Source organism: Alligator mississippiensis, chromosome 12, assembly GCF_030867095.1.
Source record: "Alligator mississippiensis isolate rAllMis1 chromosome 12, rAllMis1, whole genome shotgun sequence".
NCBI lineage: Eukaryota > Metazoa > Chordata > Crocodylia > Alligatoridae > Alligator > Alligator mississippiensis.
Window position 1 is genome coordinate 36,775,614 of NC_081835.1, and position 15,532 is coordinate 36,791,145.

General features: G+C 47.8%; 1 protein-coding gene across 5 annotated transcripts in view; it reads left to right on the forward strand.

Annotated features, from left to right (window-relative positions):
• Positions 1 to 30: 30 nt before the first annotated feature.
• CENPP (centromere protein P) overlaps positions 31 to 15,532 on the forward strand; it is a 296,268-nt gene continuing 280,766 nt past the window's right edge. The window contains exons 1-5 of one of the 5 annotated variants that reach the window (XM_019477383.2): positions 31 to 80; positions 2,346 to 2,399; positions 5,823 to 5,977; positions 12,325 to 12,482; positions 14,091 to 14,179. In XM_019477383.2, the coding sequence (XP_019332928.1) occupies positions 5,841 to 5,977; positions 12,325 to 12,482; positions 14,091 to 14,179 (384 nt within the window). In that variant the 5' untranslated portion in view covers positions 31 to 80; positions 2,346 to 2,399; positions 5,823 to 5,840. Of the gene's footprint in view, positions 81 to 140; positions 292 to 2,345; positions 2,400 to 5,822; positions 5,978 to 12,324; positions 12,483 to 14,090; positions 14,180 to 15,532 lie in introns of those variants that run through there. The other 4 variants (XM_019477388.2, XM_059716055.1, XM_006261124.4 and 1 more) reach the window with 4 other exon arrangements.

Sequence of the window (15,532 nt, forward strand, 5' to 3'; positions counted from 1 at the left end):
CATGCGGCTCGGCCTGAACCAACGGCGGGGGGGGGGAGAGAGAGAGCGAGAGAGGTGCGCCTTGGGGCCCGAGCCTGGGGGTAAGAGGAGAGAAAAGCCCCTTCCCTTCCCTTCCTTTTCGCTGGCCGGCGCTCGCCCCGCAGCGTCTGTGTGGCTAGGACCGACATAGGCGTGTGCGGCCGAGGGACAGAGCGTCCCCCAGCTCCCGCAGCGCAGTGGTGAGGGCCGGGCGCGAGCGCGGGCTCGAGGCGTTCGAAGCTGCCGGGCCGGGCCGGGTAGGCGCCGTTGCAGGTGAGGCGTGAGGGGCTTGGGGCGGCTCTCCCTGGAGGGAAGCGTCGGCGGAGGACGCCCCGCTGGGGGCGCTGCGGGGAGGGCCAGGGAGGCTCCCTGCCTGGCGGCGGGTGCTGTCTCCCGGGGCTCGGGCCAGCGCCGCTTCCCGCTGGCTTCTGACCAGGGTTGGGGCAGCGCGGCGGGCCCGCCGGAGGCGGCGTGTCCCCGTCCCCGCTTTGGGTCCTCATGGACTCGAGCCGGGCGTAGAGCGAGCAGCAGTCTCTGGGGGACGCCTCGCGCTTGGATCTTGCAGTGGAGACCCTCCCCTCCATGGGCTTTCTGGCCACCCCAGCTAGCAGCACTCCCGCTATGCTTCCCTGCTGCTGGCAGGTTAGCACGGGAGACTTGGAGATCAGTTTTCCTTCCATGTCCTACGAAACCTTGTGGAAAATTGCACAATCCAAGATTTATTCTGCATGTGTTGTATTACTTGAGTCACCATCGTGTTGAAGCGGGTCACACAGAAGGATGCTTCCCTTCTAAGGGAATCTAGATCTTTGTTGGAATGCAGCCTGAGGGTCTCTTGGGCCTCCCCCAAGGGGTTCAGTCCCTGGGCTCCCAGTCCAGACCCTACCTCTTATATTGCTGTCCAGTTTCTGCCACTGGAGTCTCTGGGCTCCCCTTCCCTCTTCCTGTTTCCCCTATCTGCCCCTGTCCTTGTGGGGAGTAATGGGTGAACTGGGGAATCTTAGTGAGTGTGGTGCAGCAGGAGTGGGGTGGAGATAGAAATTAGATCTGGCCTGTGGAGGTACAGTCTAGCCTGCAATGTTGTCCCTCACGGCTGGTGGGGGAGTTAGGGGCATAAGGGAAGTTGTGTGCCAATAACCTTGTGTCCTTTGTCATGTTCATACTTTTTGTCCTCTACTGTAGGGGAGCTGTCAGTGTGGCCAGCAGCTTTGGTTTAATGCAGCCCAACTACTGCAGCTGTTGCCCTTCTCACTGCTGATAGCCTTGCATATCGGGGGTGAAAGGAGACAACTGTAGTAGGAGGGCATTAGAGGCATCTCTTGAGAGTTGGGATTGGTGGTAAGATTTCTTAAAGGAGTAGGACTACTCTGATGTGACCCCTACATTGCCTGTTGGTGGTACACTGGGAGGTGTTGTTGGCTTGTGGCAGCAGCCAGGTTCCAAGCGGTGGGTCCACTCATATTAAAAGGTTGATGACCGTGGCCGTGTGGGGGTGAATAACGAAAAGTCTCCCCCTGGGGCTGTCCTGCCACACCTTGAAGTGATGGAAGAACAAGAAGTTAATTTCCCAACTGTTGCCCCAGGATTCCTTTTACCAGAGACCCCCAAGGATTGACACGGCCCCTCATCCAATTTGGTATGAAGTGAACTTTAGGAGTTACTAAACCCCTAGGCTTATTACAAGATAATTATCCTTGCAATGCTACCTGGCAAGTGGTTCCTTGGATGTTACAGCAGTGACCTTCGGTGGTACCAGCCTCAGATCCTCTGCTGGGTGTGTGGGATGTTAGTTTCTGGATTCCCTGTTACTCAAAACAAGAATTCCAAGGCTGCTCTTGTCTCCCCAGGGTGGCAACACAACGCACTGTGTCTTTGTTTGTCCACTACTTTTGTAACTTTTTCATCTCAAACTGTCCAATCTTCAAGTTTCTTACCTTGTCTTTTTAGATAAGGTACTCCAATCCTATTCCGTTTTTGGTTTTCTTTCCTTTTAGGGAAACTATTGTACCTGGTTAGCCCACCGCACCAATCACAGCGCTCATTTTTCCCAGTAAAGGCACTCTGTACAATTTAATTGCTTAGATCTGGGAAGGCCTAAAGTTATGCTAAGAGCCTGAGTATAAGTCAGTTTGCCCATTGCACCAACGAGAGAGAGAGAGAGAGAGAGAGTAGTAAATCACCCCAGAAGCAGGATAAAAGGAAATTGGTTTATTAGTGAATTCCCTGTGAGTAAACCTGTCTGTTTTCCTTCGCCCTCCACTGCCATACAGCCCACTCCCCTGAGCTTGTCAGCTTGCCTCCAGTCTCACTCTTTCCTTTCGTCGCAGGTATCGGTGGATTCTTCCTCCGTGGGACCTTCTCTCTGCCTGAGGATCAATCTGGTAAGCATCTTCTCTCTCTCTCTCAACTCTTTCCTTTGCCGGTCACTGTGGTTACCTTCACCCTGTAAGCCAGTCTTATCAGCAATCTGTTCTAGTGCTGGGTTTGCTGCTCCAGGCTTTCCCCACTGACTGTCCGCATGCTGTGCCCCAGGGGGGCAAAGAAAAGCCCTCTGCTGTGGACTTTAATAGCCACTGGCTTTTAATCAGGCAACATTCATTCTGGTGTGATCCCTCTCCCCAGCTGTGTCTACTAAGTAATTATCCTTTCCCTGTCCCTGACTCGACTCTCCCCATCACTCACAACTTTGTAGCACCAAAGGAACTGGGCTGTTCCTTGCCCTGTTACAAAGACCACTGATCAAAATGCTATAGCTTTAATATTGGTGAGCAGTGTAATTTAAATCATGTAATTTTTAGAAAAAGGGAGAGAGAAACTTTAAAATTCGAGTGCCACTTTTCTTCTTTTTATATTGGTAATTATAGTTTCATAGTGGTTAGGGTCGGAAGGGACCTAAACAGATCATCAGGTCTGACCCCCTGCTCCGGGCAGGAATGAGTGCGGGGTCATAACACCCCAGCCAAATATCTGTCCAGCCTCCTCTTGAAGACCCCCAAAGTAGGAGAGAGCATCAACTCCCTTGGGAGTCCATTCCAGAGCCTGTCAGTCCTAACTGTAAAGTAATGTCTTCTGATGTCTAGCCTGAACCTTCTCTCTAACAATTTGTGGCCGTTATTCCTAGTAACCCCCTGTGGTGCACGGGGGAATAGAGCCTCACCCAATTCCCTCTGGTTCTGCCTTAGTGAGTTTGTAAACGGCCACCAGATCCCCTCTTAGCCTTCTCTTGTGGAGACTGAATAGATTCAGGCCCTTCAGCCTCTTTTTGTAGGGCCTGACCCGCTGCCCCTTGACCATGCGAACCCTCCTCTGAACCCTCTCAATACTAGCCACATCCCTCTTGAAGTGCAGCACCCAGAACTGGGCGCAGTACTCCAACTGTGGCCTGACCAACGCCACATAGAGGGGAAGGATCACCTCCCTAGACCTGCTTGTGATGCATCTGTAAACCTTACTGACTGCTTCCTCGCACTGGTGGCTCATGTTCATCCTGGAGTCAACAATGTCTTCAAGATCCCTTTCCGCCACTGTTTTGACAAGAAGGGTGTTCCCCATTCTATAGGTGTGTTGCTGCTTCCTTCTCCCTAGATACAGCACCCTGCACTTGTCTGTATTGAATTCCATCCTATTCTCATCTGCCCACCTCTGTAACCTGTCTAGATCTAGCTGGATTCTGTCCCTCCCCTCCAGCGTGCCCACTTCACCCCACATCTTCATGTTGTCAGCTAATTTGGACAGTGTGCTTTTCACACCCACATCCAGATTGCTGATAAAGATGTTGAACATTACAGGCCCCAGGAGAGAGCCCTGGGGGACTCCACTGCCCCCATCCCTCCAGGTCGAAAACTACCCGTCCACCACCACTCCCTGGGTGCGACCATCCAGCCAATTTTCCACCCATCTGGTTGTGTAGGCATCAATGCCGCAGTCACCTAGTGTTTTTGAGAGAATGTGGTGGGAAACAGTGTCAAAGGCCTTCTTAAAGTTCAGGAAGACAACATCCACCTTGACGCCCTCGTCCATAGACTTGTGACCTGATCATATAAGGAAACCAGGTTAGGCAGGATCTGCCCTCAATGAACCCATGTTGGTTGCCCCTGAGCATTACCTCCCCTGCTGGGCCCTTGCAGATGTGTTCCTTGATAATTTTTTCAAATGTCTTCCCAAGGACCGAGGTAAGACTAATTGGCCTATACTTACCCGGGTCCTCCTTTCTCCCCTGCTTGTAATTGGGGACCACATTGGCCCTTTTCCAATTCTCTGTTACCTGGCTAGAGCCCCGTAAGTGTTCATAAAGCCGTGCCGGGGCCCCGCTATGACGCCCGCCAATTCCCTCAGCACCCTCGGGTGAAGAGCATCTTGACTTACTGATTTAAACACATCCAGCCCGTCCAATAATTCCCTAACTAGGTCATCCCTGACCCTAAGCATGGCAGTGCCTCCTCTGGGTCCCGGGCCCGGGCCCGGTCCCTACTTGGGAATATGGAAGCAAAGAATTCATTAAAGAGGTCAGCTTTTTCATTAGCTGCAATCACCAGATTGCCATGCTTGTCCTGTAGGGGCCCCACATTCCCCGTTGCCTCCTTACTCCCTATGAATTTGAAAAAGGACTTTTTGTTATCCCTAATTCTGGTTGCCTTGGCTTTCCTAACAGCAACAGGGGTATAATCCTTGTTGGTGATAGCCCCTTGCTTCCACTGTTTGTATACCTCCTTTTTTGCCCTCAGGCATTCCTGGATGCTTTTGCCGAGCCATGGGGGCCTTTTAGCACTCCTGCCCCCTTTGGTGTGCATTGGGACTGACTCCCTTTGAGCTTGGAGGATTGACTCCTAGAGGAACAACCACCTGTCTTCGATTCCCATCTCATTGAAGCTCTGAGACCCCAACGCCTCTCCTACTAATCTTCTTAGCTCATTGAAGTCGGCCCTCCTGAAGTCAAGGACTTTTACCTTACTGCTTGCTTTCTTCACCCTGCGCTGGATAGAGAATTCCAGCAGGTGATGATCACTGTCGCCCAGGTGAACGAGTACCCATAGACCCCTCCGTCGCCTGTGGCAAGGACCAAGTCCAGCAAGGCATTTCCCCTGGTGGGACTATGCACCTCCTTGGTTAGGTGGAGGTCCTGTATCCCGGCTAGGAACCTACGTGAGCCGTCGGACCTGGCTGACTGCTCCTCCCAGCAGATGTCTGGGTAGTTTAGGTCACCTGGGGCTACCACATCCCTTGACTTTACAGTCTCTGTGAGCTGACCTGAGAATTCCAGGTTCAGCTCGTCCCCCTGGTGAGGCAGTCTGTAGTAGATGCCCACTATCAAGTCCCTTTCTGTACGAGCCCGTTGCATTCTAACCCAGAGCGCCTCAGTTAGCCCCTCCTCTGAACCCATCCTGATCATTGAGGACATGTATTGCTCTTTGACATAGAGCACTACAACCCTTTTTTCTCTGCTCTGTCCCTCCTATACAGCCTGTATCACTCAATGTCCGCTGCTTATTTGTGGGTAGAATCTCACCAGGTTTCCATGAGCCCTACTAGGTCTGGGTTTTTGCTAGCTAGGAAAAAGGTGAGTTCCTCCTGCTTATTCCCCTTGCTTTGAGCACTTGTGGCCTCCTGTAGGTACAGAATTTCTTGCATGTTCCTGCACAGGTTAGGTGTAGGGACCTCACCCAGTCTTGAACTTACAACCTTCTATCTAGGTTTTCAGCAGGGAGAAAGCCTTAAGCCACAGAGCCAGCACACCTGTTATGATAAAAATAAGCTTTTAAAAATATTAACTGTGTTACCAATTGTTTTTATTTCATTTTATCTAGTAGGATTACATCTGAGAAATGGAGAGCAACATTTATCAGGTTTATGAAAATGAAATTCAGTCTTTGGAAGAAGAAATTGAAACATTAGCTCAGGAGTATGAAAACAATCAACTGGAATCTACACTTTATTCTGATGAGAAGATACTAATGCCAGTGTATGTTTTCTTGTTTTATAGGTTTAATTTTATTTTTCTTTTATTAATGTTTCTTCAGCAGTATTCTTTAGTTCACTTGTCTTTTTATGGTTGCCATAAAGTAGGTCTTTGGAGCCGGGTCTGTCTTTTTCTTTTATGACTGAACATTACTTAGTGCAATGGGATCCCAATGTGTAAATAGGGCTCATAGGTACTGAGGGAGAACAATTTAATAGTAGATGAAGAAGCACAAATACTGAGAAGTGCACTTGATATTTTAGTAGTGGTCAAAGTGTATCATTAAGCATTTTTGTAATTATGTAATTAAGACAGACAAACCTACATTGTTTTATTTTAAGCAGCTAAAACTCAGCAGCTAGACCAAGACTTGAGCCCCTTGTTTAACTAGAGTCCAGAGCAAGGGGGAATTTATTTGGAAACTCTCTCTCACATTCCTTTACTGTAAGTTTGCTGAGAGGAAAGAGGTTTGGAGAGAAAAGGGAACCCTTTAGGATTGAGGAACAGTGAACAGGCCAGCTACACAGGAGTTTACTAGGGAAGGTCTGCTTAGAAAGACAGGCAGGAAGTGAGAGGCAGCAGATTGGAAGACCCAGAGAGATGGCTGGAGGCCATCACAATCCCAGAGCCACTCCCACTCCCAGCTCTTCCTCTGCTTACATCTGTGAGGTGTCCGTCCAGTCAGGACCACACACTATTGAGACTTCCACCCAGGTCCTGGTTTGGTGCTGTACAGACTAAGGTTTGCAGGTTCCTTTCAGTGTCAGCCAGGTGGGGGAGTGCCTGTGATGTGAGTGGTGCCTTCTGGTGGTCTCCTTCAGGGAGAAGGCAAGAGAGCTACAGGAGGAGATAGCAAGGCTCTGAAGTATTCTCCACCATGAGGACTTACTTAATTGATTTCATGCTGCAGGAAACCTCTAGGACTATGGAGGAAGGTCTGCCAGAGGTGGTGCTAGAAAAAGAAGAGAGCATGGACTCCTAGAAAGGTGAAAGCTGGAAGCTTGTGACCTCTAGCAGTGAGAAGTTGTCATGCCCACCTGTAGTGGTTTGCCTGGAAAACAGATATGGAGCGCTAACAACAGAGGAGGAGTGTCTTCCATTGGTGGAAGAGGCCAGGTCAGGAATCCCCCAGGTGGGGAGGATGGAGGCCACTGCTACAAAGAAGAAGCAATAGGTGTTGGTTGGAGATTCCCTTCTGCAGGGGACAGAGGAATCTATCTGCTGGCCTGATCTGTTGTCCCAGGAGGTTTGCTGCTTGCCTGGAGCCTAGATCTGAGATATCACAGAAGGATTACTGAGACTTGTTCGACCCTCTTGACTACTACCCCATGCTATTCATCCATGTGGGCACTAATGATGCTGTCTGGGGTGACCCTGAGCAGATCAAGAATGATGACAGGGCTCTCGGTGAAAGGATGAAGGGGATGGGGGCACAGATGGTGTTCTTTATCCTTCTGGGCAAGGGCAAGGGCCTGGGCAGAAGTGGTTGCATTGTGCAAATAAATACATGGTTGCACAGGTGTTGTTGCCAGCAGGGATTTGACTTCTTTGACCATGGAATGTTGTTTCAAGAAGTATTGCTAGGAAGAGATGGGATCCACTTGATGAAGAGAAGGAAGAACATTTTTGCTGACAGACTTGCTAACCTAGTGAAGAGGGCTTTAACCTAGGTTTGCCAGGGGATGGAGACCAAAGCCCTGAGGTAAGTGGGGAAGCGGGAGACCTGGAGGAAGCACAAGGAAGAGGAGGCAGCGGGGAAGACCTTCTCATTCTTCCTGATAAAGGGCAATTGGCTAGTTACCTCAGGTATCTGTACATAAACTCACGGAGCCTGGGAAAAGAGCAGTAAGAATGAAGTTCTTGCACAGTCAGGGAACTATAACTTGATTGGAATAACAGAGACTTGGTGGGATAGCTCGCATGACTGGAGCACTGTCATGGATGGGTACAAACTCTTCAGTCAGGAAGGAGAGGAGAGGAGGAGGAGTTGTACTATATGTAAAATAGCTTTATGACTGCTCAGAACTCCAGTATAAAACTGGAAACAGGCCTTTTGAAAGTCTCTGAGTTAAGGGTCAGAGTGGAGAGCAACAAGGATGATATTGTGGTGGGGGTCTGCTATAAACCACCAGACCAGGAGGATGAAGTGGATGAGACTTTCTTCAAACAGCTAGCAAAAGTTTCCTGATCACAGGCTGTGGTTCTCATAGGGGACTTCAGTCATCCTGACATCTGCTGGGAGGGCAGTACAGCAGTGCACAGGCAATCCAGGAAGTTTTTGGAGAGTGTTGGGGGTAACTTCCTGGTACAAGTATTGGAGAGGCCAACTAGGGGTCATGCTCTTTTTGACCTGATGCTCACAAACAGGGAAGAACTGGTGGATAATGTAGAAGTGGATGACAACTTGGGCTGCAGTGACCACAAGGTGATTGAGTTCAGGATCCTGAGGAAAGAGGAAGAAGAGCAGCAGAGTAAGGACCCTGGACTTTGACCCTCCCCTGGGGAACTGATGGGCAGGATCCCCTGGGAGGTCAATCTGAGGGGGAAAGGAACCCAGGATATCTGGTTGTATTTTAAAGAAACTACTGAGGGTGGAGGAACAAACCACCCTGATGTTCAGGAAGACTAGAAAATATGGCAGAAGACCAGCTTGGCTTATCAGGGAACTCCTCAGTGAGCTAAAATACAAAAGAAGCTTACAAGAAGTGGAAACTTGGACAAACAACTGAGGAGGAGTACAAGAGCATTGCTTGGGCATGCAGGGATGAAATCAGGGAGACCAAAGTGCAATTGGAGTTAGAGCTAGCAAGGGACGTGAAGCGTAACAAAGGTTTCTCCAAGTGTGTCAGCAACAAAAGAGAGGCCAGGGAAAGTGTGGGTCCCTTCCTGGATGGGGGAGGCAACCTAATGATAGATGATAAGGAAAAGGCTGACGTACTCGATGCCTTTTTTACCTCAGTCTTCACAGGCAAGGTCAGCTCCAAGACTACTGTACCTGGCAGCATAGTTTGGGGAGGAGATGAGCAGCCAGCATTGGTTAAAAAAGAGGTTAGGGACTATTTAGAAAAGCTGGACATATATGAGACCTTGGGGCTGGACACAATGCATCTGGAGGTGCCGTGAGGGAGTTTTCTGATGTGATTGCAGATCTGCTGGCCAGTGTCTTTGAAAACTCGTGGAGATTGGGAGAGGTCACAGATGATTGGAAAAGGGCAAATATAGTGCCCATCTTTAAGAGAGGGAAGAAGGAGGATCCAGGGAACTACAGACCAATCGGCTTCAGCTCAGTCCCTGGAAAAATGGAGCAGGTCCTCAAGGAATATATTTCTAAGCACTTGGAGAAGCAAGTGATCAGGAACAGTCAGCATGGGAAGTCAAGGGAAGGGAAGAGACCAAGAGACCAAGGGAAGTCATGGTTGACTAACCTGATTGCTTTCTATGATGAGACGACTGTCTCTGGATGTGGGGAAAGCAGTGGACGTGATATACCTTGACTTTGGCAGGGCTTTTAATATGGTCTCCCACAGCATTTTTGTTGGCCATGGGGCTGTTTTGGTTCAATATCTTCATTAACGATCTGGAAGATGGGATGTACTGCACCCTCAGCAAGTTTGTGGATGACACCAAGCTGGGGAAGTGGTAGATACGCTGGAGGGTAGGGCTAAGATTCAGAGTGACCTTGACACAATTGGAGGATTGGATCAAAAGACATCTCATGGGGTTCAATAAGGACAAGTGCAGAGTCCTGTACTTAGGTTGGGAAAATCCCATGCTCTGCTACAGGCTTGGGACCAGCTGGTTAAACAGCAGCTCTGCAGAAAACAGACCTGGGGGTTGCAGTGAACCATATGCCATTGAATGCGAGTCAACAGTGTGGCCTTGTTGCCAAGAAAGCTAATGACATACTGGGCTGTATTAGTAGAAGTGTTGCCAGCAGATCGAGGGAATTATTCTCCTCTATTCTGCACTGAGGCCACATATGGAGTACGGTTTACAGTTTTGGGTCCTCCTTTTCACATACAGAAAGGATGTGGACAAGTTGGAGAGAGTCCAGCAGAGGGGCAATGAAAATGGTTTGGGGGCTGCGGCACACGACTTGTGAGGAGAGGCTGAAGGAACTGGGCTTATTTAGTTTGGAGAAGAGAAGACTCGGGAAGGATTTGATAACAGCCTTTAACTACCTGAAGGGTGGTTCTGAAGAGGATGGAGGTAGACAGTTCTTGGTGGTGGCAGATGACACAACAAGGAGCAATGGTCTCAAGTTGGAGCAAGGGAAATTTAGGTTGAATTTGGGGGGAAAAACTTTTTTGCTAGGTAGGTGGTAAAGCACTGGAATGGGTTACCTATAGGGGTGGTAGAATCTCCATCTTTGGAGGCTTTTAAAGCCCAGCTTGACAACACTTTGACTAGAGTGATCTAGTTTGGGGTGGTCCTAGTTTGAGCAGGGGACTGGACTAGATGACCTTCTGAGGTCCCTTCCAACCATAATTTTCTATGATTTTTACAGTGTGGCCAGTAGACATTCTTTAACTGGAAAGTGCAGCCTGCCAAAGCTACAATTTGCATTGTGCTTTACTATGTATAATATTTTAGTAAATATACCTTCCAGAGAGGAAATGGATCAAATTATCATAAGAAAAATCTCAAGGCTTATTTTATTTATGCCTCTGGCAATGCATATAGTTTCAGTAACTGATAAAGACTTGCATAAGGAAACATGACAGGGAACAACATACAGTATTTACATAGAATAAGATTGCTTTCTCATTTATATTAGTATGGTTCTAAATTAGTGGTTCTTAATTGGGGTACTGCAAGACCCATTCAGGGATGTTGCAGCTTGACCACTGCTGCCACCACCTGGTGGAACTGCACTGTGCACCTCCTGGAGGGCCAGCTAGGGAAATAGCTATGGTAGGATGCCCACTCATTGCACAGTCCTTTCTGGTCTGACCCCACACATTCTTCTTGGAAACAGAGGAGTGCCATAAAGGTGCAACTCTTCCATGGGTCTCTGTTTCTGGGGGATACCATATGGGGTCTGACTGGGAAGATCTATGGCAAGAATTAGGCATTCATGCCATAGCTGCTTCCCCATCTTGTTCTACAGGAGACGTGGTACACTTCCACCTGGCTGCGGTGGTGGCAGTTCCGCAGTTGAGAGTCATTATCCTAAGAAGAGAAGAGTTCATGGATATGTTAACAGAGCACATGGGATTTGTATGCTTATGTATTAAAAAAAAAATCAGCATTTATTATGGCAAGCCTTGTTCCCACTCAGACACTGTTTTTTTAAGTAATTCACAGCCTCTTTTCTGTAAATCAAAGGAATGAAAAAGTTTTTATATAAGCAAGGATAAATCAGGTCAATTTTAATTGAATTCACTATTTTTCCTTTGTTGCGAGGGGAATCATTTTGTTCATAGCAAGGAGTCTCACAAAGAAGAAAAGTAACATACCACATTATTTTTTGTTGTTGTCTAGGATGTGTTCTTATCTCAGTTAATGTGGTCTAAATCAGGATTTATTCTGTTGCAACTAATTGAGAATTCCTTGTGTAAGTGACAGAGAAATCAAATCTGTCTTGGGTGTTGTGGGAAAAGGTTAAGAATCCAATAAATTCCTTATTGAATAAGGACTTGCTGCTTTAGCTGTGGCAGTACAAAAGTGGTTCTTAACCAGAGTGCCACCAAATTAAAAACAGTAGAGGAATGCCCTGATTCTAAAAAGGGTGAGAACCGCTGGTCTGAATAGCGTTTAATTGATCTCATTTTAAAAGTCTGCTTTATTGTTCTGCAGTATATACACAGGTTTCATTGTATTTCCTGGGTTTTTTTTAGTGCTTTGGGGGATGGGCACTGTTTTGTTGTGGGTGTGTGTGTCTTTAAAATTCTGTTGGCATGAAAAGACCATGAGTTTTTGTACCTCTGTATTTTCTTTCTCTTTATTAGGCCATTTCCAGAATTGCACATTCACTATGTTATTCACATTATGACCTTAGTGTCAGTCCCTTTGCCAATACTGTTTTTCCCCGCTCTTAGAGCTAACATCTTGAAATAGGGTTGATTTTTTTTTTTTTTTTTTTTTTTTTTTTAAGGAGCAATGCAACCCTTCACAAAAATTGCTAGGTTTTACTGTACATGTTATTTCATTTAAGGAAATTGAATGTATTGTCACTTAATGGCTAAGGCGCTGATCCTGCAAAAAGTATTCAGTTTCATTCACATACAGTGCAGCAGTTTAGCACATCAGTAATTTGAAATGAATTTCTGAAAATTTTTATATGCCTACGTATTACAAAATGGCAAGACTCCTTTTTACATCTTGTAAATGCATCTTTTCAATTCTAGAAAGCCATTCCAAAGAGAATCTCATGAGGAATATGAAGAGCCTGAATTTTCACCAGACCTGAAAGCTTGGTTTAACAGTTTAGAATCTGATCTCTCCTTTTTAATGAAATTTACTGGCATTTGCCCTGCAAATTGCTCCAGGAAAACACTGGAAAAAAGTAAGTATCTGTGTGTTGCTGACACTATTATGGGCATTTCATTGTAGCTTTTGTTTTCAGTTATAGGCTGCAATTCAGCATTTAACATTAACAGAAAGAAAGCTGTACTCTGAAATGCTAAACATTAACACACCAGTTGCTGGTAAAAGTATTATGATTTTGTGATGCTTATTCATGCTACCAAATTGTCTTTGGTTCACGCTTAACAGAATTATAAATTTATAATATGAGAGGCAGGCAAGGATTTCTTAGGGTGATATATTTTATCTAAGGTCACACCTGACTTAATGAAGAATGTCTTATTCAAAAGCTTGTCTGATCCTATCCCGGCTATTCAGTTGATCCAATAAAAGATACCACCTTTGGAAATCCTTGTCTCTCATAATTTCTGGACCATCATGGACATCACTTTAACACAAGGGTGGGCAATTATTTGGGCATGGGAGCCACATAGGGAGTTTTGTTGAGTTGTTGCGGGCCAGTCAGCACATACAACTCCCCGCTGCAAAACCTCACTAAAACTCCTGATGTGGCTGTGGGCAGGCGAGAAGTGGTGTTCAGGAGTGAGACGGGCGGGTAAGGCTGGAATCGTGGCATGGTCACAGAGTGGCTCCTGCCCTGTGTGGGAAAGTGGGGTGTTTGTGGTGGGCTGGGGCAAGTGCATACGCATGTGTGTGTGTTTAGGGGGAGGTGCTGCCTGGGTGCTCACTCTCAGGAACTGGCCATGGTTGAGGGGGGGAGGATGGGGCAGGAGGTGCGTACAGCAGAGCTTGCAGGGTCCTGTGGTCCATGGCTGCCTCCATGATGTTCTACCCAGGGCAGCCTGTAGCACATTCCAACCCAGCCCCAGCTAGTGCACACACATTCTGCTGGGCCTGGTTCTGGTGCAGCTGCTGCTTGGCTCTCCTCACTTCCGGTGACAGTTCCTGCTCCTGCTTCAGCTGTGTGGCTGCTGGCCCAGGAAGTTGGGTGGAGTGAGTGGAAGGCAGCTGGGAGCTGAAGCTGGAGGCCTGCTTGTTGGGGCAGGAGCTGCCTGGATGAAGCTTCCTCCCAGCCTCAAGTTGTGCAGCAGGAACAGAAAGAGGAGTCACCACTGGGGGCAAGGGATGCTGAGCACCAGCTGCATTGGGCATAGTGCTGCCAGAAGCTGACCGTGCTACAGGCTGGAACGTCGTGTGGGCTGCCCCAGGCATGGCTCAGCCCCATGTGGAGCACCGTAGGGGCAGCTGTGGGCTGGATCGACTCAATTAGTGGGTGCCCCCCCATGGGCCAGATCCAATCAGTTGGTAGGTTGGATCCAGTACACAGGCCATGTTTTGCCCACTCCTGCTCTTGTTACCTGATTAGCTACCAAATTTTTAATAGAAACTGTTTTGCAAATAATATGAATATAGATGGAGATAGATATGCAAGATCTGGTTTGAATTTATCTTCTTTTCATATATGATGACTTTGCATTTAATTGTGTGATTTATGTTATGTGTAAAATCCATTGTTCATTCTTGTCGAAGACATTTTAAAGGTTGTTTCTGTTAATGGTGAGGGGGTGTAATAATTTTTTTATGTGATCATAGATCTTAAGTGCTCGTTAACCTTTATTTATTATAGCTGGAAATAAAACTATTCAGAACTACAGATTGTCAGGCAATTGCCACTCACTACCTTTTGACCTGGAATTTCAACTTCTTGAGATGCAGGTAATGACATATTTAAAAAGGAGAAATCCAAATAAACATTCTGTGCATGTTGATCAACAGCCAATCATGATAAGTACGTGAATGTGTTATTGCTTTGTTTACCTTCATTTGTAGCTGGAAACAGAACTATTCAGAAGTACATATTATTTGGAAATTACCACTCAAGGTCTTTCAGCTAGAATTTAACTTCTTGAGATGACCAGGGATCTTGATTTTTCTGTTTCAAAATCCAAAATTCTCTCATTAAAAACCCCATAATCTGTGTTTTTCCATGATTAAAATTGAACGCTGCTATATATACACGCATGTGTGCATGTATATATAGTTATGTATATTAGCAAATTCCCTGTTAAGAATGATGGGGGGGAGGGGGGGGAGCAGGCTGGGTCAGAGGCTCGGATCCAGGAACACCCCCCACCCCCCTCCCCCCTGCTTTGGGACTGGGACTGCTTAACACCCCCTCCCCCTGCTGTTTTGGGGCTGGGCCTGCTCCCCCCCATCCTCACCCCTGCCACTTTGGGGCTGGGCTTGCTTTGCCCCTCCCCACATGCCACTTTGGGGCTGGGGCCAGGGCTGCTTCACCCACCCTCCTTCGGAATGATGTTGGAGGTAGGCGGGGACGGTGCATTGCCACACCCCATGCCGCTGCTGCCGCCTCCCAGGAGCTGGGGGGGAGCTTGCTCCACTGTCCCCTCCATCCTCCTTGGCCAGTACCCCCACCACCACCTCTGGGGAGTAGGGCTGCAGGGGTGGGGAGCGGGGCCAGCCCCGCTGGCCTTGCTTGTGTGCTCTGATGTCGCCACCTCCAGGGAGCAGGGCCGGGGGGGAGGGGGCAGCTTGCCCCCTGGTCTGTCCCCACTGTCATGGCGGCACTGCGATGTGCCACCATTGCCTCCTGTCCGAATGAACCAATCAGTGTGAATAGTGTTACAGACAGACTAAGGCTTTTTTTTATTTATATATATATCGCACACACATATACGTGTAGGTATCAGTTGAACACAATGTTTTATTGATATATTTACAATTTTAAAGCAGTTTGGAAGCCTATCAGTGCCTGAATCATTACAATAAAATAAATTCTAAATACCTGTATATTTTTGCATTTGATTTTGGTTTTTTTGTCATGGAAAATCAGTGCCTCCCCCATCCCCTTCACTCACCAGGACGCAGGTCCAGCAGTGGCTGTGGTTCCCCGCCTGCTGCTTTGTGGTGCTGAACATCTGTGATATGCTGGTGCCCTACTTCTTCCCATGCCATTTTCTTCTTGCTCCCAAGCCACAGACCCAGCCCTGCTGGTGCCCCTCACTCCTGACCTGCTGTCCCTCACCTCCAGTCCCCAGCCCCCCAATG